This window comes from Leiobunum rupestre, chromosome 4, assembly GCF_980474605.1.
Source record: "Leiobunum rupestre chromosome 4, qqLeiRupe1.1.hap1, whole genome shotgun sequence".
Taxonomy (NCBI): Eukaryota; Metazoa; Arthropoda; class Arachnida; order Opiliones; family Sclerosomatidae; genus Leiobunum; species Leiobunum rupestre.
This window is the reverse complement of record NC_143387.1, coordinates 21,974,380-21,997,882: the sequence shown is the minus strand read 5'-3', so window position 1 is coordinate 21,997,882 and position 23,503 is coordinate 21,974,380. Positions and strand designations below refer to the sequence as shown.

At 41.0% G+C, this 23,503-nt stretch overlaps 1 protein-coding gene and 30 non-coding genes across 31 annotated transcripts; all 31 read right to left on the bottom strand.

The window, feature by feature from the left end:
• Positions 1-2,782: 2,782 nt before the first annotated feature.
• On the bottom strand, positions 2,783-3,562 carry LOC149947141 (uncharacterized). The gene is made up of 2 exons (XM_090171769.1): positions 3,415-3,562; positions 2,783-3,340 (listed from the first exon to the last, which is right to left on the bottom strand). Exons 1-2 carry the CDS (start codon positions 3,479-3,481, stop codon positions 2,856-2,858), a joined length of 552 nt encoding a protein of 183 aa, XP_090027895.1. The 5' UTR covers positions 3,482-3,562; the 3' UTR covers positions 2,783-2,855.
• A 1,482-nt stretch (positions 3,563-5,044) lies between these two features.
• On the bottom strand, positions 5,045-5,126 carry TRNAS-GCU (transfer RNA serine (anticodon GCU)). The gene has a single exon. It is a non-coding gene; the product is annotated as a tRNA-Ser (tRNA).
• A 65-nt stretch (positions 5,127-5,191) lies between these two features.
• On the bottom strand, positions 5,192-5,273 carry TRNAS-GCU (transfer RNA serine (anticodon GCU)). The gene has a single exon. It is a non-coding gene; the product is annotated as a tRNA-Ser (tRNA).
• Positions 5,274-6,309: 1,036 nt separating this feature from the next.
• Positions 6,310-6,391, bottom strand: TRNAS-GCU (transfer RNA serine (anticodon GCU)). Its single transcript has one exon. It is a non-coding gene; the product is annotated as a tRNA-Ser (tRNA).
• A 204-nt stretch (positions 6,392-6,595) lies between these two features.
• TRNAS-GCU (transfer RNA serine (anticodon GCU)) lies at positions 6,596-6,677 on the bottom strand. Its single transcript has one exon. It is a non-coding gene; the product is annotated as a tRNA-Ser (tRNA).
• A 204-nt stretch (positions 6,678-6,881) lies between these two features.
• On the bottom strand, positions 6,882-6,963 carry TRNAS-GCU (transfer RNA serine (anticodon GCU)). Its single transcript has one exon. It is a non-coding gene; the product is annotated as a tRNA-Ser (tRNA).
• Positions 6,964-8,156: 1,193 nt separating this feature from the next.
• On the bottom strand, positions 8,157-8,237 carry TRNAS-GCU (transfer RNA serine (anticodon GCU)). The gene has a single exon. It is a non-coding gene; the product is annotated as a tRNA-Ser (tRNA).
• A 342-nt stretch (positions 8,238-8,579) lies between these two features.
• TRNAS-GCU (transfer RNA serine (anticodon GCU)) lies at positions 8,580-8,661 on the bottom strand. Its single transcript has one exon. It is a non-coding gene; the product is annotated as a tRNA-Ser (tRNA).
• A 65-nt stretch (positions 8,662-8,726) lies between these two features.
• Positions 8,727-8,808, bottom strand: TRNAS-GCU (transfer RNA serine (anticodon GCU)). Its single transcript has one exon. It is a non-coding gene; the product is annotated as a tRNA-Ser (tRNA).
• Positions 8,809-8,873: 65 nt separating this feature from the next.
• TRNAS-GCU (transfer RNA serine (anticodon GCU)) lies at positions 8,874-8,955 on the bottom strand. Its single transcript has one exon. It is a non-coding gene; the product is annotated as a tRNA-Ser (tRNA).
• Positions 8,956-9,159: 204 nt separating this feature from the next.
• On the bottom strand, positions 9,160-9,241 carry TRNAS-GCU (transfer RNA serine (anticodon GCU)). Its single transcript has one exon. It is a non-coding gene; the product is annotated as a tRNA-Ser (tRNA).
• Positions 9,242-9,453: 212 nt separating this feature from the next.
• Positions 9,454-9,535, bottom strand: TRNAS-GCU (transfer RNA serine (anticodon GCU)). Its single transcript has one exon. It is a non-coding gene; the product is annotated as a tRNA-Ser (tRNA).
• A 204-nt stretch (positions 9,536-9,739) lies between these two features.
• Positions 9,740-9,821, bottom strand: TRNAS-GCU (transfer RNA serine (anticodon GCU)). Its single transcript has one exon. It is a non-coding gene; the product is annotated as a tRNA-Ser (tRNA).
• Positions 9,822-9,886: 65 nt separating this feature from the next.
• Positions 9,887-9,968, bottom strand: TRNAS-GCU (transfer RNA serine (anticodon GCU)). Its single transcript has one exon. It is a non-coding gene; the product is annotated as a tRNA-Ser (tRNA).
• Positions 9,969-10,171: 203 nt separating this feature from the next.
• Positions 10,172-10,253, bottom strand: TRNAS-GCU (transfer RNA serine (anticodon GCU)). The gene has a single exon. It is a non-coding gene; the product is annotated as a tRNA-Ser (tRNA).
• Positions 10,254-10,318: 65 nt separating this feature from the next.
• On the bottom strand, positions 10,319-10,400 carry TRNAS-GCU (transfer RNA serine (anticodon GCU)). The gene has a single exon. It is a non-coding gene; the product is annotated as a tRNA-Ser (tRNA).
• A 620-nt stretch (positions 10,401-11,020) lies between these two features.
• TRNAS-GCU (transfer RNA serine (anticodon GCU)) lies at positions 11,021-11,102 on the bottom strand. The gene has a single exon. It is a non-coding gene; the product is annotated as a tRNA-Ser (tRNA).
• Positions 11,103-11,167: 65 nt separating this feature from the next.
• On the bottom strand, positions 11,168-11,249 carry TRNAS-GCU (transfer RNA serine (anticodon GCU)). The gene has a single exon. It is a non-coding gene; the product is annotated as a tRNA-Ser (tRNA).
• A 204-nt stretch (positions 11,250-11,453) lies between these two features.
• TRNAS-GCU (transfer RNA serine (anticodon GCU)) lies at positions 11,454-11,535 on the bottom strand. The gene has a single exon. It is a non-coding gene; the product is annotated as a tRNA-Ser (tRNA).
• Positions 11,536-11,757: 222 nt separating this feature from the next.
• Positions 11,758-11,839, bottom strand: TRNAS-GCU (transfer RNA serine (anticodon GCU)). Its single transcript has one exon. It is a non-coding gene; the product is annotated as a tRNA-Ser (tRNA).
• Positions 11,840-11,904: 65 nt separating this feature from the next.
• Positions 11,905-11,986, bottom strand: TRNAS-GCU (transfer RNA serine (anticodon GCU)). Its single transcript has one exon. It is a non-coding gene; the product is annotated as a tRNA-Ser (tRNA).
• A 65-nt stretch (positions 11,987-12,051) lies between these two features.
• TRNAS-GCU (transfer RNA serine (anticodon GCU)) lies at positions 12,052-12,133 on the bottom strand. The gene has a single exon. It is a non-coding gene; the product is annotated as a tRNA-Ser (tRNA).
• Positions 12,134-12,198: 65 nt separating this feature from the next.
• On the bottom strand, positions 12,199-12,280 carry TRNAS-GCU (transfer RNA serine (anticodon GCU)). The gene has a single exon. It is a non-coding gene; the product is annotated as a tRNA-Ser (tRNA).
• Positions 12,281-12,345: 65 nt separating this feature from the next.
• On the bottom strand, positions 12,346-12,427 carry TRNAS-GCU (transfer RNA serine (anticodon GCU)). Its single transcript has one exon. It is a non-coding gene; the product is annotated as a tRNA-Ser (tRNA).
• Positions 12,428-12,492: 65 nt separating this feature from the next.
• On the bottom strand, positions 12,493-12,574 carry TRNAS-GCU (transfer RNA serine (anticodon GCU)). The gene has a single exon. It is a non-coding gene; the product is annotated as a tRNA-Ser (tRNA).
• A 65-nt stretch (positions 12,575-12,639) lies between these two features.
• Positions 12,640-12,721, bottom strand: TRNAS-GCU (transfer RNA serine (anticodon GCU)). Its single transcript has one exon. It is a non-coding gene; the product is annotated as a tRNA-Ser (tRNA).
• A 65-nt stretch (positions 12,722-12,786) lies between these two features.
• TRNAS-GCU (transfer RNA serine (anticodon GCU)) lies at positions 12,787-12,868 on the bottom strand. Its single transcript has one exon. It is a non-coding gene; the product is annotated as a tRNA-Ser (tRNA).
• A 65-nt stretch (positions 12,869-12,933) lies between these two features.
• Positions 12,934-13,015, bottom strand: TRNAS-GCU (transfer RNA serine (anticodon GCU)). The gene has a single exon. It is a non-coding gene; the product is annotated as a tRNA-Ser (tRNA).
• Positions 13,016-13,080: 65 nt separating this feature from the next.
• Positions 13,081-13,162, bottom strand: TRNAS-GCU (transfer RNA serine (anticodon GCU)). Its single transcript has one exon. It is a non-coding gene; the product is annotated as a tRNA-Ser (tRNA).
• A 65-nt stretch (positions 13,163-13,227) lies between these two features.
• TRNAS-GCU (transfer RNA serine (anticodon GCU)) lies at positions 13,228-13,309 on the bottom strand. Its single transcript has one exon. It is a non-coding gene; the product is annotated as a tRNA-Ser (tRNA).
• Positions 13,310-13,374: 65 nt separating this feature from the next.
• TRNAS-GCU (transfer RNA serine (anticodon GCU)) lies at positions 13,375-13,456 on the bottom strand. Its single transcript has one exon. It is a non-coding gene; the product is annotated as a tRNA-Ser (tRNA).
• Between the last annotated feature and the right edge of the window lie 10,047 nt (positions 13,457-23,503).

Genomic DNA, 23,503 nt, shown 5'->3' with positions numbered 1-23,503 from the left:
GGATGCCTTTTGCAATCCGAAATTTCGAGGACAAATTGTTTTCAATTTTATTTCTCGCTTCAGTAGAGGAGTAAACAGTTTGCTTAAAATTTGTGATCATATTACCGAATCCAACGAAAATAATAATCTTAAACAGGTAAATATGTTTGACATGGTCAAACGCTTTGCTTGATCAAGGATATTATTAATAAAGTTTCACTTGAATTGAAACTATAATGGTTGAGAATGTCTCTTGTGATATTTTGGTTTGACTGAATGCTGCGTCCGGGAACACTTGATGTTTGATCAGGATCGATCACTTTCCTTATTTTCTTCCGGATCCGGTTAGCGATGACTTTTGATAAAACTTTAAAATCGGAATTTAAAAGGGAGATCGCTCTCCAGTTTGCTACATTTTTTGGATTGCCATGCATGTATAAAAGTGTAATAATTGCTATGTTAAACGAGCTTGGTATACAATTTTAGTTTAAAATTTAAATAAAAGTTATTTGTTTATATATCTATTATCTAACTATTTATTTACTTATCTATTATTAAATAAATTATAACGCTTCAGTCAGCGACTACCAATTGTTTAATTTTCAAACAGGGCGAACCAAAATTTCAAATTGTTTCGCAATTTTCAGATAGCGTACAGACAGATTTTTAAAGCTTTACCATTCTGAGAAATACACGAATAAAGTCATGGCAGCAGGGGACGATGTAATCTTTAAGAGCTCTACGCGTTCTTGGCTTGACTTGGTACTTATCTGGTATCTTTGAATTCTAATAGAAGCTAACCGAATTTATTGTAAGCGTAGATTTGAGCTCCTGCTTAAGGACGACCATTTAGCTCTGTCTTCGAGAGCTAATTTCGTTCAGGACGTCCCGGTAGCAATGCCTTATCGAAAACTAAGATTCGCTAGATTTATTTCTTTTCCGTCTTTATTAATGAAGGTACACTCCAGCGACCATTTATTGGAAAGCTTAACAACTCGATTCAACTTCGTCGGAGCTCACGCGGCGATATACGGTGTCGATGACAGTTTATTGGACTGCGAAGTTGGCTCGTGGCCTCGCGAAACCGACACAGAGGAGCACTTCAGCGGAAAATCGAAAGTATTGGTCAGCCGCGCGAGTATTGGCGAACCACTAAATACTGCCTAATCCTCGGCGAGAGGGGCGAGATAACCCGGCAGGATGCGCTGGGGTCATTTATAAAGGTTACGAAATTTTCGTAGATTAACTAGGCATCGGCAATTGCATCACCCTTAATAGGCCTGCAGATTGTTCCAAAAATACTACTTTTTTCGGATATTGTGCATACCACTGCTAAATATTGAAAGTTATGGTAAAGAAATGGTAAATATAAAAAAATTATGGTAAATATGGGAAGATACGGTAAATAATTGTAAATATGGAAAATTATAGTAAATAATGGTACAAATGGAAAATTATGGTAATTAATGGTAAATATGGAAAATATAGAAAATTATGGTAATTAATGGTAAATATGGAAAATATAGAAAATTATGGTAATTAATGGTAAATATGGAAAATATAGAAAATTATGGTAATTAATGGTAAATATGGAAAATATAGAAAATTATGGTAATTAATGGTAAATATGGAAAATATAGAAAATTATGGTAATTAATGGTAAATATGGAAAATATAGAAAATTATGGTAATTAATGGTAAATATGGAAAATATAGAAAATTATGGTAATTAATGGTAAATATGGAAAATATAGAAAATTATGGTAAATATTGTTGTATATTACATAATAATATGTGAAAAAAGAAAACATTAAAAGTTAATATCTCAACTTTAGAAGATCTTAAACGTTATTTTCATTACTCTACGAGTCTGTTCTAAATCTTACAAGTTTATCTTCTTAAATGTCGTTTAAAGTTTTAAATACCGCAAATAATTCATGGAAATATATCATTGGCCATTATCAACCACTTTTTCACTTTACACCATAACGTTATTTACCATTATATACCACATAATTTACCACCTGTTAAGTACCACGTCGGAGCCCTGAGCCTACACTTGCCATCTTCTCTTTATGTGGTTCTTGTAAAAACTAGTGAAACGCGGTGATAGTGAGGGTCAACATGAAAATCTCTTGTTGGGCTTGACGGATAACTTTTGCGCGAGGAGAAAATACTCTTAGGTCTAACCGAGATTTTTAAGTCGAGGCTAGCCATTATAATGAAGGAAATAATTAAGTTTGTGTCAAACCTGGTTGACTTGAGAATCGGTGTGGTTTGCTTGCTGGCTGATTGGTTGATCTGGTAAGCAACCAAACCGGAAATACTTCATTCAGCCATTCTCTTTACTGCACGTAGAAGTGTAAGGCAATAACAGTATCTTTTAATTTTAGAAAAGCGTTATCAGTATTTATTTTTTATCTCGGCGCCGATGCATAATGAAAAACTTGACTATGATCATTTTTATTTGAACATAATTTATACTAAAACAATTGTCTTCTCTGTTAAAAAATTAGACCGCCAGAAATATAAGTGACCTGTAGCTAAACCTCCTAACGACGTCACTGTGCAATGACATATTGTTAACATTTGGAATACCATAACGCGAAGCAATAGGTTTTTAAGGTCCATTCCAAAGAAAGAAGCACATAAACTTGTTATTAAAAATTTAACTCAAGAAACTGAGCCTTCTACCTCTTTCAGCCACCATCATTCTTTAATGGAGATTATACACCTCACTTTCTGAAATAACATTTCACCCACCTCCGCGCGTACTGTTGTTAAAATAAATTAAGTACTAGTATTACGCATAGAAAGCATTTATTTAAAACACAGAACTATATTAAATTAAATTAAATGAAATTGATACGATGAACTCAGGCATCGGTTTCGAGTAATGAATTGGCCTCGTCGTCAGAACGCCTTTTCTCTAGTTTCTGGATTACGAAGATGACCAAGAAGATGATGGCGACGCCTCCAGCCACACCACCCATTATGACCGCCGCGAGCCAACCTGCTCCGATACCAGTACCATCGTCATCTTGATCCGGGTCGACGGTGGGCTCTACCGGGGACGAAGAAGGTGTGACGGATGTACTAGATGGAACGAAAGTCGTAGTGCCAGTAGATTCGGTCGGCGGCAACTTGCTCGAACCATCCGCAACCTCGGTGGTTGCGTCATAAACTGGTATAGACGTTCCGTTCTGTGTATCACTTGAGAAAGCGTTCTTGCCAAATATGAAATGAAACACGTGAGAAATGATGATCGGCTTAAAGACGTCACTTCCGTGTCCGTCGCTCATTGCAGGCGTTAACTCGGTCACCGGTAATTGCGTTCCAAATATATCGTCAACTACATCGCCTGGAGAACAAACATAAGTGTAAGTAAATATCTCGACTTTCAAAATTATGATGATATTAAACATTAAACTTTACCTTTCGACGAAGTAATAATGGCAACCAGTACTACGCAACACAGCACGGTTTCTTTTGCGACTGACATATTGCACGATTATGGAATGAACCGTGTTACAGAATAGGGATAACTAGAAGCGTGAATGATCTATCTGCCATAGTGCTTTCCTTTTATATTGCCTCAAGTAACGATTTTGGTAACCAAAAAACTATTTTGCTTTTTGAACGTGTTTGTTTAGCAAATAAAACCATTTTACTTTTAAAGAATCAAAGATATCTCATAAAAAATAAATATCTAGATAAAAGTTTTTATAACCTTATATACTGTACATTCACTAGCAACGAATGGCGTAAAACTGGCAAAAAAAATTACGGAATCGTACTCAAAAACTGTAAACGAAATATAAAACTATTTTACGTTCCATTTTTTGACACACTTGAAAATATAAATGTTTTTCTGCCATTCGAAATTTCTCACAACACCATATCAAAGTCGAACTTTAAAGGAGGGAATAATAATCATAAAATTATAGGAAAAAGCTAGGCTACGCTGAGAAAAGAAGGTCTAATAAGTAGCCCTGTGTCATTCGTTGCGGGCAAGAAGAGACAGGTATTAGAGAAGACAATTTAGTTTTAACAGGAAACTGCTTCAGATATATTGAATAAATTTTAGTTAACCTAAATAAACTTCGCAGGGTTTTATGGAACAAAGATCTAGTCCAGTCCCAAAAACCGATGAACTAATATTATCCTATGTATTACAATTTTAAGTCCCTAGGAGGGGTATTACAGTCACCATGTCTGTGTGTGAGTCTGGTTGTCTGTGTGTTTGGGTGTTTGTGTGTGTGTGCCTGTTGTTCGCTGCTAAAACGCGATTGCAATTCCGGGGCAATGTGAAATCACCCCGTTCGCAGTTTTTGAGATTTGGTAAAACATTTTCTAAAACAGTTTTTTTTCCAAAAACACGTATATCTTTTTTTGCGGTTGGCGTACATTATTATACGGTTACAGGTCGTGCGTATGCTTGTGCGTCGTTGTGTTTGTATCATGTTTTCGAATGATATTTGTGTTTTGTATGTACTGGGTACCTACGCTCCAACTGGCTAATAACTTTTGGAACGGACCGAGCGCTGAGAGGAACAGTAAACGTCTAAACGTCCAAATGGCATGGATTCCACAAAATAATCACGGTATACGTCGTATTATTAATTGGCGATATTATGGGGCGGGATTCAAACACAAGCCCTCGTGCATGCCAGGTGAGTGTTTTACCACAGAACTACAGAAACATGTTACGCTTCCTGAAAATTATAAACTCAGCTTAAGCGGAATAGTATGTAAATAGTTATAATAACTTACATGGGGATAAGAATCTAACCCACGCGGGCAATTCCCAATGGATTAGCAGTCCATCGTCTTAACCACTCCGCCAAACCGTCTCCAACGTCACTCATCCCATCGCTAAAGCGACATTAAATAAGCTAAATATTATAAATGAAACTGAGCGACGGGGATGGGATTCGAACCCAAGCGGGCAATGCCCACTGGATAAGCATCCATCGCCTTAAACACTCGGCCACCCCGTCTCCGTCGTCTACCCACTATCGCTTAAGCGAAATTGAATAGGCAAAAAATTATTATCGAGACTGAACGACGAGGATGGGATTCGAACCCACGCGGGCAATGCCCAATGGATTAGCAGTCCATCGCCTTAACCACTCGGCCACCCCGTCTCCCCCGCCACTTATCTATCGCTTAAGCGAAATTGAATAGGCTAAAAATTATTATCGAGACTGAACGACGAGGATGGGATACGAACCCACGCGGGCAATGCCCAATGGATTAGCAGTCCATCGCCTTAACCACTCGGCCACCCCGTCTCCCCCGCCACTTATCTATCGCTTAAGCGAAATTGAATAGGCTAAAAATTATTATCGAGACTGAACGACGAGGATGGGATTCGAACCAAAGCGGGCAATGCCGAATGGATTAGCAGTCCATCGTCTTAACCACCCCGTCTCCCTCGACAAATATCTATCGCTTAAGCGAAATTGAATAGGCTAAAAATTATTATCGAGACTGAACGACGAGGATAGGATTCGAACCCACGCGGGCAATGGCCAATGGATTAGCAGTCCATCGCCTTATACACCCCGTCTCCCTCGACAAATATCTATCATTTAAGCGAAATTGAATAGGCTAAAAATTATTATCGAGACTGAACGAAGACTATGGGATTCGAACCAAAGCGGGCAATGCCGAATGGATTAGCAGTCCATCGCCTTAACCACCCCGTCTCCCTCCACAAATATCTATGGCTTAAGCGAAATTGAATAGGCTAAAAATTATTATCGAGACTGAACGACGAGGATGGGATTCGAACCAAAGCGGGCAATGCCGAATGGATTAGCAGTCCATCGCCTTAACCACCCCGTCTCCCTCGACAAATATCTATCGCTTCAGCGAAATTGAATAGGCTAAAAATTATTATCGAGACTGAACGACGAGGATGGGATTCGAACCAAAGCGGGCAAGGCCCAATGGATTAGCAGTCCATCGTCCTAACCACCCCGTCTCCCTCGACAAATATCTATCGCTTAAGCGAAATTGAATAGGCTAAAAATTATTATCGAGACTGAACGACGAGGATGGGATTCGAACCAAAGCGGGCAATGCCCAATGGATTAGCAGTCCATCGCCTTAACCACCCGTCTCCCTCGACAAATATCCATCGCTTAAGCGAAATTGAATAGGCTAAAAATTATTATCGAGACTGAACGACGAGGATGGGATTCGAACCAAAGCGGCAATGCCCAATGGATTAGCAGTCCATCGCCTTAACCACCCCGTCTCCCTCCACAAATATCTATCGCTTAAGCGAAATTGAATAGGCTAAAAATTATTATCGAGACTGAACGACGAGGATGGGTTTCGAACCCACGCGGGCAATGCCCAATGGATTAGCAGTCCATCGCCTTAACCACTCGGCCACCCCGTCTCCCCCGGTACTTATCTATCACTTAAGCGAAATTGAAAAGGCTAAAAATTATTATCGAGACTGAACGACGAGGATGGGATTCGAACCAAAGCGGGCAATGCCGAATGGATTAGCAGTCCATCGCCTTAACCACCCCGTCTCCCTCGACAAATATCTATCGCTTAAGCGAAATTGAATAGGCTAAAAATTATTATCGAGACTGAACGACGAGGATGGGATTCGAACCCACGCGGGCAATGCCCAATGGATTAGCAGTCCATCGCCTTAACCACTCGGCCACCCCGTCTCCCCCACCACTTATCTATCGCTTAAGCGAAATTGAATAGGCGAAAAATTATTATCGAGACTGAACGACAAGGATGGGATTCGAACCAAAGCGGGCAATGCCCAATGGATTAGCAGTCCATCGCCTTAACCACCCCGTCTCCCTCCACAAATATCTATCGCTTAAGCGAAATTGAATAGGCTGAAAATTATTATCGAGACTGAACGACGAGGATGGGATTCGAACCCACGCGGGCAATGCCCAATGGATTAGCAGTCCATCGCCTTAACCACTCGGCCACCCCGTCTCCCCCGCCACTTATCTATCGCTTAAGCGAAATTGAATAGGCTAAAAATTATTATCGAGACTGAACGACGAGGATGGGATTCGAACCAAAGCGGGCATTGCCGAATGGATTAGCAGTCCATCGTCTTAACCACCCAGTCTCCCTCGACAAATATCTATCGCTTAAGCGAAATTGAATAGGCTAAAAATTATTATCGAGACTGAACGACGAGGATAGGATTCGAACCCACGCGGGCAATGCCCAATGGATTAGCAGTCCATCGCCTTATACACCCCGTCTCCCTCGACAAATATCTATCATTTAAGCGAAATTGAATAGGCTAAAAATTATTATCGAGACTGAACGAAGAGGATGGGATTCGAACCCACGCGGGCAATGCCCAATGGATTAGCAGTCCATCGAATTAACCACTCGGCCACCCCGTCTCCCCCGCCACTTATCTATCGCTTAAGCGAAATTGAATAGGCTAAAAATTATTATCGAGACTCAACGACGAGGATGGGATTCGAACCAAAGCGGGCAATGCCGAATGGATTAGCAGTCCATCGTCTTAACCACCCCGTCTCCCTCGACAAATATCTATCGCTTAAGCGAAATTGAATAGGCTAAAAATTATTATCGAGACTGAACGACGAGGATGGGATTCGAACCAAAGCGGGCAATGCCGAATGGATTAGCAGTCCATCGCCTTTACCACTCAGCCACCCCGTCTCCCCCGCCACTTATCTATCGCTTAAGCGAAATTGAATAGGCTAAAAATTATTATCGAGACTGAACGACGAGGATGGGATTCGAAGCAAAGCGGGCAATGCCGAATGGATTAGCAGTCCATCGTCTTAACCACCCCGTCTCCCTCGACAAATATCTATCGCTTAAGCGAAATTGAATAGGCTAAAAATTATTATCGAGACTGAACGACGAGGATGGGATTCGAACCAAAGCGGGCAATGCCGAATGGATTAGCGGTCCATCGTCCTAACCACCCCGTCTCCCTCGACAAATATCTATCGCTTAAGCGAAATTGAATAGGCTAAAAATTATTATCGAGACTGAACGACGAGGATGGAATTCGAACCAAAGCGGGCAATGCCGATTGGATTAGCAGTCCATCGCCTTAACCACCCCGTCTCCCTCGACAAATATCTATCGCTTAAGCGAAATTGAATAGGCTAAAAATTATTATCGAGACTGAACGACGAGGATGGGATTCGAACCCACGAGGCAATGCCCAATGGATTAGCAGTCCATCGCCTTAACCACTCGGCCACCCCGTCTCCCCCGCCACTTATCAATCGCTTAAGCGAAATTGAATAGGCTAAAAATTATTATCGAGACTGAACGACGAGGATGGGATTCGAACCAAAGCGGGCAATGCCCAATGGATTAGCAGTCCATCGCCTTAACCACCCCGTCTCCCTCCACAAATATCTATCGCTTAAGCGAAATTGAATAGGGTAAAAATTATTATCGAGACTGAACGACGAGGATGGGATTCGAACCAAAGCGGGCAATGCCCAATGGATTAGCAGTCCATCGCCTTAACCACCCGTCTCCCTCGACAAATATCCATCGCTTAAGCGAAATTGAATAGGCTAAAAATTATTATCGAGACTGAACGACGAGGATGGGATTCGAACCCACGCGGGCAATGCCCAATGGATTAGCAGTCCATCGCCTTAACCAATCGGCCACCCCGTCTCCCCCGCCACTTATCTATCGCTTTAGCGAAATTGAATAGGCTAAAAATTATTATCGAGACTGAACGACGAGGATGGGATTCGAACCAAAGCGGGCAATGCCCAATGGATTAGCAGTCCATCGCCTTAACCACTCGGCCACCCCGTCTCCCTCGCATCTCATCTATCGCTTAAGCGAAATTGAATAGGCTAAAAATTATTATCGAGTATGAACGACGAGGATGGGATTCGAACCCACGCGGGCAATGCCCATTGAATTAGCAGTCCATCGCCTTAACCACTCGGCCACCCCGTCTCCCTCGACAAATATCTATCGCTTAAACGAAATTGAATAGGCTAAAAATTATTATCGAGACTGAACGACGAGGATGGGATTCGAACCAAAGCGGGCAATGCCCAATGGATTAGCAGTCCATCGCCTTAACCACCCCGTCTCCCTCCACAAATATCTATCGCTTAAGCGAAATTGAATAGGCTAAAAATTATTATCGAGACTGAACGACGAGGATGGGATTCGAACCCACGCGGGCAATGCCCAATGGATTAGCAGTCCATCGCCTTAACCAGTCGGCCACCCCGTCTCCCCCGCCACTTATCTATCGCATAAGCGAAATTGAATAGGCTAAAAATTATTATCGAGACTGAACGACGAGGATGGGATTCGAACCAAAGCGGGCATTGCCCAGTGGATTAGCAGTCCATCGCCTTAACCAATCGGCCACCCCGTCTCCCCCGCCACTTATCTATCGCTTTAGCGAAATTGAATAAGCTAAAAATTATTATCGAGACTGAACGACGAGGATGGGATTCGAACCCACGCGGGCAATGCCCAATGGATTAGCAGTCCATCGCCTTAACCACTCGGCCACCCCGTCTCCCCCGCCACTTATCTATCGCTTAAGCGAAATTGAATAGGCTAAAAATTATTATCGAGACTCAACGACGAGGATGGGATTCGAACCAAAGCGGGCAATGCCGAATGGATTAGCAGTCCATCGTCCTAACCACCCCGTCTCCCTTGACAAATATCTATCGCTTAAGCGAAATTGAATAGGCTAAAAATTATTATCGAGACTGAACGACGAGGATGGGATTCGAACCAAAGCGGGCAATGCCGAATGGATTAGCAGTCCATCGCCTTCACCACTCGGCCACCCCGTCTCCCCCGCCACTTATCAATCGCTTAAGCGAAATTGAATAGGCTAAAAATTATTATCGAGACTGAACGACGAGGATGGGATTCGAACCCACGCGGGCAATGCCCAATGGATTAGCAGTCCATCGCCTTAACCACTCGGCCACCCCGTCTCCCCCGCCACTAATCTATCGCTTAAGCGAAATTGAATAGGCTAAAAATTATTATCGAGACTGAACGACGAGGATGGGATTCGAACCAAAGCGGGCAATGCCGAATGGATTAGCAGTCCATCGCCTTAACCACCCCGTCTCCCTCGACAAATATCTATCACTTAAGCGAAATTGATAGGCTAAAAATTATTATCGAGACTGAACGACGAGGATGGGATTCGAACCCACGCGGGCAATGCCCAATGGATTAGCAGTCCATCGCCTTAACCACTTGGCCACCTCGTCTCCCTCGCCTCTCATCTATCGCTTAAGCGAAATTGAATAGGCTAAAAATTATTATCGACACTGAACGACGAGGATGGGATTCGAACCCACGCGGGCATTGCCCAATGGATTAGCAGTCAATCGCCTTAACCACTCGGCCACCCCGTCTCCCTCGACAATTATCTATCGCTTAAGCGAAATTGAATAGGCTAAAAATTATTATCGAGACTGAACGACGAGGATGGGATTCGAACCAAAGCGGGCAATGCCCAATGGATTAGCAGTCCATCGCCTTAACCACCCCGTCTCCCTCCACAAATATCTATCGCTTAAACGAAATTGAATAGGCTAAAAATTATTATCGAGACTGAACGACGAGGATGGGATTCGAACCAAAGCGGGCAATGCCGAATGGATTAGCAGTCCATCGTCCTAACCACCCCGTCTCCCTCGACAAATATCTATCGCTTAAGCGAAATTGAATAGGCTAAAAATTATTATCGAGACTGAACGACGAGGATGGGATTCGAACCAAAGCGGGCAATGCCCAATGGATTAGCAGTCCATCGCCTTAACCACCCGTCTCCCTCGACAAATATCCATCGCTTAAGCGAAATTGAATAGGCTAAAAATTATTATCGAGCCTGAACGACGAGGATGGGATTCGAACCAAAGCGGGCAATGCCGAATGGATTAGCAGTCCATCGCCTTAATCACCCCGTCTCCCTCCACAAATATCTATCGCTTAAGCGAAATTGAATAGGCTAAAAATTATTATCGAGTATGAACGACGAGGATGGGATTCGAACCCACGCGGGCAATGCCCAATGAATTAGCAGTCCATCGCCTTAACCACTCGGCCACCCCGTCTCCCTCGACAAATATCTATCGCTTAAGCGAAATTGAATAAGCTAAAAATTATTATCGAGACTGAACGACGAGGATGGGATTCGAACCCACGCGGGCAATGCCCAATGGATTAGCAGTCCATCGCCTTAACCACTCGGCCACCCCGTCTCCCCCGCCACTTATCTATCGCTTAAGCGAAATTGAATAGGCTAAAAATTATTATCGAGACTGAACGACGAGGATGGGATTCGAACCAAAGCGGGCAATGCCTAATGGATTAGCAGTCCATCGCCTTAACCACCCCGTCTCCCTCGACAAATATCTATCGCTTAAGCGAAATTGAATAGGCTAAAAATTATTATCGAGACTGAACGACGAGGATGGGATTCGAACCCACGCGGGCAATGCCCAATGGATTAGCAGTCCATCGCCTTAACCACTCGGCCACCCCGTCTGCACCGCCACCCCGTCTGCACCGCCACTTATCTATCGCTTAAGCGAACATTCAATAGGCTAAAAATTATTATCGAGACTGAACGACGAGGATGGGATTCGAACCAAAGCGGGCAATGCCTAATGGATTAGCAGTCCATCGCCTTAACCACCCCGTCTCCCTCGACAAATATCTACCGCTTAAGCGAAATTGAATAGGCTAAAAATTATTATCGAGACTGAACGACGAGGATGGGATTCGAACCCACGCGGGCAATGCCCAATGGATTAGCAGTCCTACGCCTTAACCACTCGGCCACCCCGTCTCCCCCGCCACTTATCTATCGCTTTAGCGAAATTGAATAGGCTAAAAATTATTATCGAGACTGAACGACGAGGATTGGATTCGAACCAAAGCGGGCAATGCCCAATGGATTAGCAGTCCATCGCCTTAACCACTCGGCCACCCCGTCTCCCTCGCCTCTCATCTATCGCTTAAGCGAAATTGAATAGGCTAAAAATTATTATCGAGTATGAACGACGAGGATGGGATTCGAACCCACGCGGGCAATGCCCAATGAATTAGCAGTCCATCGCCTTAACCACTCGGCCACCCCGTCTCCCTCGACAAATATCTATCGCTTAAGCGAAATTGAATAAGCTAAAAATTATTATCGAGACTGAACGACGAGGATGGGATTCGAACCCACGCGGGCAATGCCCAATGGATTAGCAGTCCATCGCCTTAACCACTCGGCCACCCCGTCTCCCCCGCCACTTATCTATCGCTTAAGCGAAATTGAATAGGCTAAAAATTATTATCGAGCCTGAACGACGAGGATGGGATTCGAACCCACGCGGGCAATGCCCAATGGATTAGCAGTCCATCGCCTTAACCACTCGGCCACCCCGTCTCCCCCGCCACTTATCTATCGCTTAAGCGAAATTGAATAGGCTAAAAATTTTTATCGAGACTGAACGACGAGGATGGAATTCGAACCCACGCGGGCAATGCCCAATGGACTAGCAGTCCATCGCCTTAACCACTCGGCCACCCCGTCTCCCCCACCACTTATCTATCGCTTAAGCGAAATTGAATAGGCTAAAAATTATTATCGAGACTGAACGACGAGGACGGGATTCGGACCCACGCGGGCAATGCCCAATGGATTAGCAGTCCATCGCCTTAACCACTCGGCCACCCCGTCTCCCTCGCCTCTCATCTATCGCTTAAGCGAAATTGAATAGGCTAAAAATTATTATCGAGTATGAACGACGAGGATGGGATTCGAACCCACGCGGGCAATGCCCAATGAATTAGCAGTCCATCGCCTTAATCACTCGGCCACCCCGTCTCCCTCGACAAATATCTATCGCTTAAGCGAAATTGAATAAGCTAAAAATTATTATCGAGACTGAACGACGAGGATGGGATTCGAACCCACGCGGGCAATGCCCAATGGGTTAGCAGTCCATCGCGTTAACCACTCGGCCACCCCGTCTCCCCCGCCATTTATCTATCGCTTAAGCGAAATTGAATAGACTTAAAATTATTATTGAGACTGAACGACGAGGATGGGATTCGAACCCACGCGGGCAATGCCCAATGGGTTAGCAGTCCATCGCCTTAACCACTCGGCCACCCCGTCTCCCCCGCCACTTATCTATCGCTTAAGCGAAATTGAATAGGCTTAAAATTATTATCGAGACTGAACGACGAGGATGGGATTCGAACCCACGCGGGCAATGCCCAATGGATTAGCAGTCCATCGCCTTAACCACTCGGCCACCCCGTCTCCCCCGCCACTTACCTATCGCTTAAGCGAAAGTGAATAGGCTAAAAATTGTTATCGAGACTGAACGACGAGGATGGGATTCGAACCCACGCGGGCAATGCCCAATGGATTAGCAGTCCATCTCCTTAACCACTCGGCCACCCCGTCTCCCTCGCCTCTCATCTATCGCTTAAGCGAAATTGAATAGGCTAAAAATTATTATCGAGACTGAACGACGAGGATGGGACTTGAACCAAAGCTAGCAATGCCGAATGGATTAGCAGTCCATCGCCTTAACCACTCGGCCACCCAGTCTGCCTCTAAAATTATCTATCGCTTAAGCGAAATTGAGTAGGCTAAAAATTATTATCGAGACTGAACGACGAGGATGGGATTCGAACCCACGCGGGCAATGCCCAATGGATTAGCAGTCCATCGCTTTTTTTTTCTTTTTATTAAAATTTTTATTTTGTTACATGCATTATTGCATAGTGTTAATATTTAAAACAAATTTAACAATTTAAACCTACGTACATCCAGCAATGTTATATATATGTGAAGCAGTGTTATTAAAAGCATTACACAATTGAAGTTAGAAACAACATGAAAAATAAATACGCAAAATATCATTGATAAAAAATCCTCAGTTATAGAAAATAATAACTACTGCAAGTACAACAAAATACACATTTGAATAAAGTACTTTAAATCTTAATGACCATAAGAATATCTCCAAGATTATTGACCCCTCATATGTTACGAAAAATATCTATGGCGGCCGTACAACCCGGCTTATGAAGGAGTAGCCATTGCACGCGGTACCGAGCCTTGGTTTTTATGAGAGCACGAAAACGGGAAAAAAGCGTACGCTCATTGGTTATCTTCCCCAAATTATACAAACAACGGTTACTCCAAATGGCTTCTTTGGCGATAGCAGTTAATATGGAAGCGACCTCCCAATGCTCTTTAGAGGCCGCATTTTTAGGCATGAGTCCAAAGACGATAAAACGCTTCCACATGTCTTTTGCACCAACCAGCGTGTGCAGCGACAACACTGAAGAAAATAACCAATCGAGCCATTCGTGCGTATCTTGACATTCCAAAAATAAATGCGAAACTGTCTCCTTTTCAAGGCCACATAGCGGGCACTGATCATCATCTGTTATGCCGGCGCGAAATAACCGCTGCTTGACCATGAACCCCATATCAAGTTTACGTTCTGCTATTGTTATTAATGAAAAATGAGTTGCAAAGCCTGTAATAAACCTCTCGGTACGTTAAAAGAAACCATAGACTGTAAAGGTGACTGTGGAGGCGCATTTCACGTACAATGTACGAATATTAAAACGGAGACTAACCTCAGCAAACTCGGAAGTAAGAAAAATTCATGGGTGTGTTCTAGTTGTAAGCAACAAGCGACTGAGGGTGGCGGTGCTAAAAATACATTGGAAGAAACTACGAGACAGAAAATGGATTCTACTGGTGAGCAATCGCTAATTATGGCTAAACTTAACGAAATAACTACTAAACTTAACAACCTCGACCAAATTGAAGTACGGATAAAAGATTTTGAAAAATCTGTTGACTTTTGTTGCGGTAAAATTGATGATTTCCTTATCGATATGGATAAATTAAACAAGGCCACAGACACTTTGTTAAAGGAAAATTATAATTTGAAGGCCAAGGTTGCAGATTTAGAGCATAAGGTATCTTATATGGACACTAAAATACAAGAAACGGAACAAGACAAGCTTAGAAATAACGTTGAGGTTGTAGGCCTACCCGAAACGACTAATGAAGATTTTACGGAAATGGCGTCCGCAATTTCTAAATCTTTGGGAGTTCCATTTAAAAAAGAACTGATGAAAAAGGGATACAGAGCTTATAAAAAACACGCGGAAGGAAGTCTAAAAGATAAACCACGAAATATAATATTCGAATTTAAAAACGAAGACACTCGTAACGACTGTCTTATGGCATATAAAAAACAAAAAATGGATGGCTACTACGCGACTAATATTGCAAATTCGCTACCAAAGAATAAGGTTTATTTAAATGAGCAGTTAACTGGTTATAGGAAAAAAATTCTGTACGAAGCCAAGGGTTTCGCGAGTAAGAAGGGTTACAAATATGTCTGGGTGGCATCAGGCCAAGTTTTTATTCGGAAAGAAGAGGGTTCAAAAGCGTTGAAGATAAAAAACTTGTTGGATATTGAAAAGATTAGCGGAAGGGAATAATGAATTTTTTATTGAGGACTAAATATTGTAGTTTAATTTATTTTCTTCTTTTTTATGACTAACAGTGTATTTTTTTCCAATACTCAAAATAATAAGGAATATTTTTGCAAGACCTTAAAAGAGTGTTACGATTTATTTAATATTAACGGATTTAAAATAATGCATCTTAATATAAGTAGTATTAATAAACATTTTGATGAGCTCCTTGTCTTACTTGATGACTTAAAAATAGCATTTGACGTAATTGTTCTCTCCGAATGTTGGTTAACTGAAATAGACTTGAAATTATTCCACATTGATAAATATAACACATTTTCCACCCTAAATTATAATAATCGTTCGGACGGCCTTGTAGTTTATGTTCAAAAAGAATATGATGTTCAGCATTCGGAGGTTAAATTGGGTGAAAGTAATTGTTTGAAGGTAAAATTAATGAACGCGGTTAATTTGTCAATTTGTAATATATTAGCCATCTATCGGTCACCTAACTCGGAAGTAAGTTCTTTTGTTTCTGATTTAGAAATTGAACTAATGTCGTATAATGATATGTGTAAAAATTACGTCATTGTCGGTGACGTAAATATTGATATATCTCACAAAATTAATACACCAAAAAATTCCGAGTACCTTGATATTTTATCAAATTATGGTTTTACATCGTATGTTAATAAATCTACAAGAGTAACTAATAAAACATATTCCTGTATTGACCATATTTTTGTGAAACTAGGTAAACAACACTCGACTGAAAATATGTTTTCAGGCATTCTTGAAACGTATATTTCGGACCATTATATAGTTTTACTAAATCTAAATGTAAATAGTGAACAACCTGTGAAATTAACCAATAACCTGAGTAAAATTAGCGAGGTAAATTATGCTAAATTACAAATGTTATTAAATTTTGAAAAATGGTATACGGTCTTAAAATGTACAAATGTTGATAAGGCTATGATAGAATTTGTTAATACTTTAAATTTTTATATCCATTTGTCAAAATCTAAAAAAGAAAATGTAAATGTTTCTGGAAAAAACAAACCAATCAAACCATGGATTTCGAAAAACCTAATAAATTGTATAAAAAAACGGGATCGGTTGCGTAAGCGTTTAAATAGCGAACCTTTTAACTTAGATCTAAAAAATGAATATCGGAATTATAGAAATAAATTAACAACTATTATACGGCAAGCTAAAAATATTTACTATCGATTAAAAATTGAACGAGCTAATAATAATTCGAGAAAAGTCTGGGAAGTAATTAATGAAATTATTAATAAAAAACAGGGAAGTAATGTAAATGATAATATAAAACTTAAAACTGATGGCGGTGTCATAGACTCCGCTGTTGAACCAGATACCGTTGCCACTACATTTAATGAGTATTTCTCAACAGTGGGTTTAAAAATGGCTGAAAACATTAAGCAGTCAAATACTCGGAATATTAGTAATGTAACATTAAGAAATTCAGATCCAAATATAAAATCTATGTTTTTAAACCCAGTTACAGAATTGGAAATTTTTAATCATATTTCTGAGTTAAAAGATTCTGCCGTATCTGATAAGTTTTCGACAAAATGTTTACAAATAATAAAGTTATATACAGGGTCTTTTTTTTTGCTCGGAAAAGTGTTTTTTTTTCAAAAACTATTTATAGTACCGATTTCAAATTTGGAAGGTCAATTCTCTATACCGGGGAACATCAGTTTGAGAAATTTGAGCGTTTTCGGTAATGTTTTTCACCAATTTTGAAAAATTATTTTTCGACCACTAGGTGCGAGATAAAAAATTTCTATTATAAAGTTGTAGGCCGTCATCGAAAACCCTTAAAAATTGTTCACTCGACGAAAAACAACTTATTTATCATTGAAAATTCGAGCTTGAAAAATTTACAAGTTGGTGAAGCCAAATTACGATTGTTTGAAACGATAATTGAAAAGGGAACAAGTCTAATACAAACGTAGTAGAGTTTTCACACTTGAAAAAATGTACACGTTTGGTTTTTAAATGCAGATATTTTATTCACATAAATTTTTACAAAACATTTTCAATAATATCACCATTGGCTGCAACACAGGTTTGTGCGCGGACAATTAAGTTCTCAAACGCTTTCTCTACCATTTCTGGTGTGACGTCTCGGCAAGCACTGATTATTCGTCTAATGAGTTCCTCCCTAGTTTCAATGGGCGCGGCGTATACCTTTGCTTTAACGAATCCCCAGAGAAAATAATCCAGCGGTGTTAGGTCAGGTGACCTTGCTGGCCAATGCACTGGACCATTTCTCCCTATCCACCTTTCAGGAAACTCGTTGTTGAGGTGCTCAGTTACTTGCCGGGAAAAATGCGGAGGGGCGCCATCTTGCTGAAACCACAACTGACGTCTTTCAGCCAATGGAAGGTCGTCGATTGCGTCACTCAGTTCGTTCTGTAGAAAATGTAAATACCTTTGGCCGTTGAGGTTCGTCGGCAGGAGAAAGGGACCAATCAAACGGTTTCCAACAAGTCCAACCCAAACATTGACCCGTTCAAATTGAACCTGGTGATGATATTCAAAACCCCAATGTGGGTTGATGTCAGACCAAAGATGGCTGTTTTGATGATTAAAGGGCCCATCTCTAGAAAATGACGCTTCGTCGGAGAACAAAACATGGCGCAAAAATTGTCTATCTTCTTGGACAGCATTTAGTAACCAGTTGCTAAATTCATGACGTCTTTGATGGTCTCCGTCAATTAGTCCTTGGTGGAGCGTAGCTCTGTATGGGTGATAGCGATTCTTACGAAGAATTTTCCACACACGATTTGCAGAACAACCCAAATCAGCAGCGGCGTTAGCGCAACTGCGACGAGGATATGCCACAAAGTACGCGAGTACATTGTTCTCGAAGTCTAAATCCGGTTGACCCAATCCGCGAAACCTAGGTTGCAAGTTACCAAATTGATTGAAATCGTGAATTGCTCGTCTTACTGTATTTACAGATGGTGCTCCATTTGGATGTCTTTCTGCGAAGATTTCAGTCACTCTTTTAAGGTTTTGCGCTGCTTCTCCATAGTAAATGGCAACTATCTCGGTACGCTCAGCTACTGAATAACGAGGCATTGTTCGAAATATTATCAAACACTGATAATAATCTCCCAAGTTTTCCTTTAAATACCCAATGCATGTTTAGGATTGACCTATAGCCTCGTGTTTTTTAAATCCGGTCGTTTTTTTAACCAAAGTTTCAACTGGATTAGGTAATTCGGTTTCAATTATCGTTTCAAACAATCGTAATTTGGCTTCACCAACTTGTAAATTTTTCAAGCTCGAATTTTCACTGATAAATAAATTGTTTTTCGTCGAGTGAACAATTTTTAAGGGTTTTCGATGACGGCCTACAACTTTATAATAGAAATTTTTTATCTCGCACCTAGTGGTCGAAAAATAATTTTTCAAAATTGGTGAAAAACATTACCGAAAACGCTCAAATTTCTCAAACTGATGTCCCCCGGTATAGAGAATTGACCTTCCAAATTTGAAATCGGTACTATAAATAGTTTTTGAAAAAAAAACACTTTTCCGAGCAAAAAAAAAGACCCTGTATATGTGTTCCTTTAGCACACGTAATAAATTTAAGCTTTGAATGTAGTGAATTTCCTAGTGTACTAAAAACAGCAGTAATAATTCCAATATATAAAGCCGGCGATAAAACTTTATTAAAAAATTATAGGCCTATTTCACTACTCAGTAATTTCTCAAAAATATTTGAAAAGTGTATGAAGATTCGTTTATGCAAATTTGTTTTTGATAATAATATTATCTCCAAGAATCAGTATGGATTTCAAGCTGGAAAAAGTACGAATGATGCCATTTATAACTTTACTAAATACGTAATTGAAAAGCTTGACCAAAGTGAAAAAGTAATATCAGTTTACTTAGATCTTGCAAAAGCATTTGACACGATAAGTCACGAATTATTGAGCGGAGCGAGTGAGCGAAGCGAGCGAGCGTAGCTCTCACTGTGGAAACTGGCAGAAAAAGTGGCTGTCCGGTCCTAGAGAAGCTATTGGATGAAACGAAAAGGGGCGTTTCGGAAAACGACTCGAGAGGGAAAAACGGGTGATTGTTCCGCGCTTTAAAAAAAATTGGTATTCTCTCACTGCGATGAATTGGGGGGGGAAAAAAGTGGGATTTCGGAAAACGAGTCGAAAGGGAAAGAGTGGTTAATCGGTCGTGTTGGGGGGAAAAACGACTCCAGAAGAGCCGGCGCCAGAAAATTGCTGTCTGACGGAGCCACGAGAGGGGAAACAAGTGGGCCCGGCAGTCCCAAATAATAGTTTCACTCGAGCAAAGCTTTACGAACACACGAATAGTAGTATAACCGGTAACGGAAACATGAACAAATAAAATAAACGGTCGAGAAAAACCGCTCGAAATATTTTTGTGGGTAATATGGGAACCGCTCGAAATATGTTTGTGGGAAATATAGGGGTGACAATTTCAAAAATTACCCAGAGTGGTTGGGCTAAAGGGTTAAAAAACCAACAGAAGCGATTTCACCACGTTTAGAGATGCACTTACGAAAACCCATGCCGCCCCCTCCCCTCCCTTCACACCTAGGGGCTCAGGGAAGGTGATAGCATAGTTCCCAAATTCCACAGAATGGCTGGGCTCCGAAGAGTCGCCAACAATAGATAGGAGCGCTCGGTGGGAGAGTCGCCATATCTTACCCTCCCCCACCCGAATGGAAGCGCGAGGCAAGCGCTGTTGCGGAAACAGTGTGCGAACGAAAACGCCAAAACGCCAGAGACGGAAACGCCAGAAGCACGCCGAATCCCGATTGCCTGACTTGCAAGGTTGTTGGTTGTCTAAACCGCGTGAATTTTAGGGATGAAAAGCTGGTATAACTATAGCAGCATATGGCTAGCTTTCTACGGCCTTTCCCTCTCTGGTTTAAAGCGCGAGCGTAGGAGGATTCTACCGTGGCGTAAGAGAACGACGTTATTGCGGACGGTGAGAATCCTACCGTGGCGTTCGAAAACGGCGTGTTAGCGAACGGCGGCGTCGGTGGCGGGGACCGTAGCGGCTACGGGAGTTTTACTCTAGCCTATACTAGGCTCGTGTAAAACTAAAAAGACTCAACAGCTGACAATGACCGAAAAACACAAAACGTTTAAATGAGTTTTGAAATTTATATTTTTATTTAAAAAAAACAACACGTTTAAAAATTTATTTTGAAATTTTACGTAAAAGAACATTTAAACAATGGGCCACGTCGACGTCGACCTCAGATTCCACACCGGCAAGTCGTTCCCCGCATCTTAAAACTGTTTCTCCACTCATGAATGCAAACGAATTGAAATAAAGAGTAATCTTTAAAAACTAAATTATTTATCTCGCTTTCCTTTCTCTACTTGAGTTTAATTAATCTAAGCCTAATTAACCACCGGATTTGCATCTCGCTCCGCTCAAGTATTTGTTGAAAATTCCGTTTTCGGTTTTTGCAACGTCCTAGTTATTTAAAAAAATGCAATTTATAGGAATCCGTGGAATTGTTTTGAACTGGTTTGTTTCTTACATGAATAACAGTTTTTCGAGTGTTAAAATTGGAAAACATACTAGTTCTAAAGAGCCTTTGCTTTGTGGCGTTCCCCAAGGGACGATACTTGGTCCCATATTATTTTTAATATATATTAATGATTTTTGTAAAAGTGAGATGGCAGATGCTCTGTTTTCCTTTGCGGATGATACCGTACAAGTTTTTATTGGAAAAAACTGGGATAATGTAGTACTCAAGGCAAATATTGGTATTTATAATGTTAATCAATGGTTAATAAAAAATCTTCTAAGCCTAAATGTAGATAAAACCAAATATATAGCCTTCTCCGAAAGCGATAATTCTAATTCTGGTGTGTTTTTACATAGTAAATTTGATTGTTGTAAAAATATAATAGGTAGTTGTAACTGTAAAGAAATAGAAAAAGTTAATTCTTGGAAATATCTTGGAATTTACGTTGACGACAAACTGAACTGGAATATCCATATAAATTATTTAATAGGGTCATTGAGATGTTGTCTGTTTAAATTGTTGTTTCTAAGACGTATCCTGAGTAATACGATGTTGAAAACGGTATATTATGCACTGGTTCAGTCGCTATTGTCCTATGGTATTTTAAGATGGGGAAACGCCACAAATACAGTTTTAAATCCACTAAATCGATTACAAAATAGAATAATTAAAACATGCACTTTTAAACCGATACGGTACCCAACTGTACAATTATACTCTGAGTTTCAAGTAGAGTAAATGTGTTAACAAATATCTATAAATATAAGTCGATACCAAAATTAATTTATAAACATGTGCATGACACAAGATCCTTAGATGCTTTTACATTTAAAATACCTAAATTTAATAAATCTAAAAGTCAAAAGCACGCGATGTACTATGGCCTATTAATATTTAACCAACTGAGTCTCGATTTTCGAAATGAGGTAGACTTTAAAACATATAAAACCAAAATTAAAAAATGGACCGCTGATAATTATGATACCATCAGTAACATGTTCTAACTTAATATAAAAACCTAACATTCTGTTATAAAAATTAAATTGTCTTTTATTTTTTACCTGTACGGTGATTTAGTTGATCACCTTAACTATAAATTAATTGTGCCCCCTACATACAAGCTTTGCTTTTGTAGAAGGGCAAGTGTACGTATATATGAAGTATGTCTGTTTATGACCATGTAATAATTCTAATGTACACAATAAAGAATAATAATAATAATAATAATAATATGATACACTCGGAGATTCATACTTGACAAACGGGGACCCAACGTAGCATTGACAAGTGATGGAACCCGGAACTTCTGTAAAGGGCCCCCGAAGTAAGCCCGCCAACGTTCTTCACCATTCGATTCCAGAGATCCCTGTGTCCGCGACTAGCGCGAACGTTGACCTTGTCTCAAGCTCGTAGACCTCTTTACTATTTATCACTCGATGTACCGCGGGAGGGAGAGAATCTTTGATCCTTTGAAAAATTTGCAACAACCGACGGTAACCGATTCCGGAATCGGCGGTCAATTCCAAAAACGCTTCATCCGGAAGAAACCCCAGGATGACCTCGTAGCAAATATCTTTCAGGTAGACCACGCCACAAGAAGCAAGAAGACGCCGCTCAGTCAAAGAAATATTCGTGATTAAAAGATTTGAGTTATAAAATAGGGGCTCCATAATAGGGTTGGTCAAAGGAACCAAGGTCCATCGCGTGAGAGCCAAGAACTCTTTCCAAGCCAATAACATTGATCCATGGCGTTTCGGCATAGCGCAAAGCAGACGACGTTCAATTCTAATCCGTAGCATTGAGAGACCCTGGCGAAGTCCGCCGCCATATTCGTCAAAGAACCGAGACGCAACGCATGCGACATGCGACGGCTTGGACCCGGTAGCGAGCTGCAAACATTCCTTCAGACGAAGTACCTTCTGTTTGATCCGAAGATTGATTAATCCAAACCCACCTTGACTCTTATGGCGAGTTAAGGTTTCGTACGATATCGAATGTGGGCTATCCTTCCAAATAAAATCCAACATGAGCCGCTTAAAATCAGAGAACCAGCTGTCCGGTAAATCAAAAACCTCCAGTATATGCCACAATATCGACGCTTCTAACACGTTAATGATAATGACTTTCCCAAAAATGATCAGACTACGACCCTTCCAAACGTGTAGGACATTTTTAAATTTTTCATACCGGCCCTCCCAGTTGATCGTGGAAACGACGTCATGGTCATAGCCCAAGGTCACCCCCAATACCTTTATTGAACGGGCGCTAATAACAAGTCCAGCCACAGTCTGGTCCGCGTGAAATCGCAAGGAACCGAGCCAACAACCAGAACTTTTTGCAAGATTGATGGCAGCTCCCGAAGACTGGCAATAAAGTTCGATATCCTCCAAAAGGTAAGTAACATCCCTAGGCCCAGTGACGAGAATGGAAGTATCA

Excerpts from the sequence above, each read along its gene's own strand:
- LOC149947141 (XM_090171769.1), bottom strand. The coding sequence starts at position 3,481 with ATGTCAGTCGCAAAAGAAACCGTGCTGTGTTGCGTAGTACTGGTTGCC. Across the intron at positions 3,341-3,414 it reads CATTATTACTTCGTCGAAAG|GCGATGTAGTTGACGATATA; the intron begins GTAAAGTTTAAT and ends TTTGTTCTCCAG.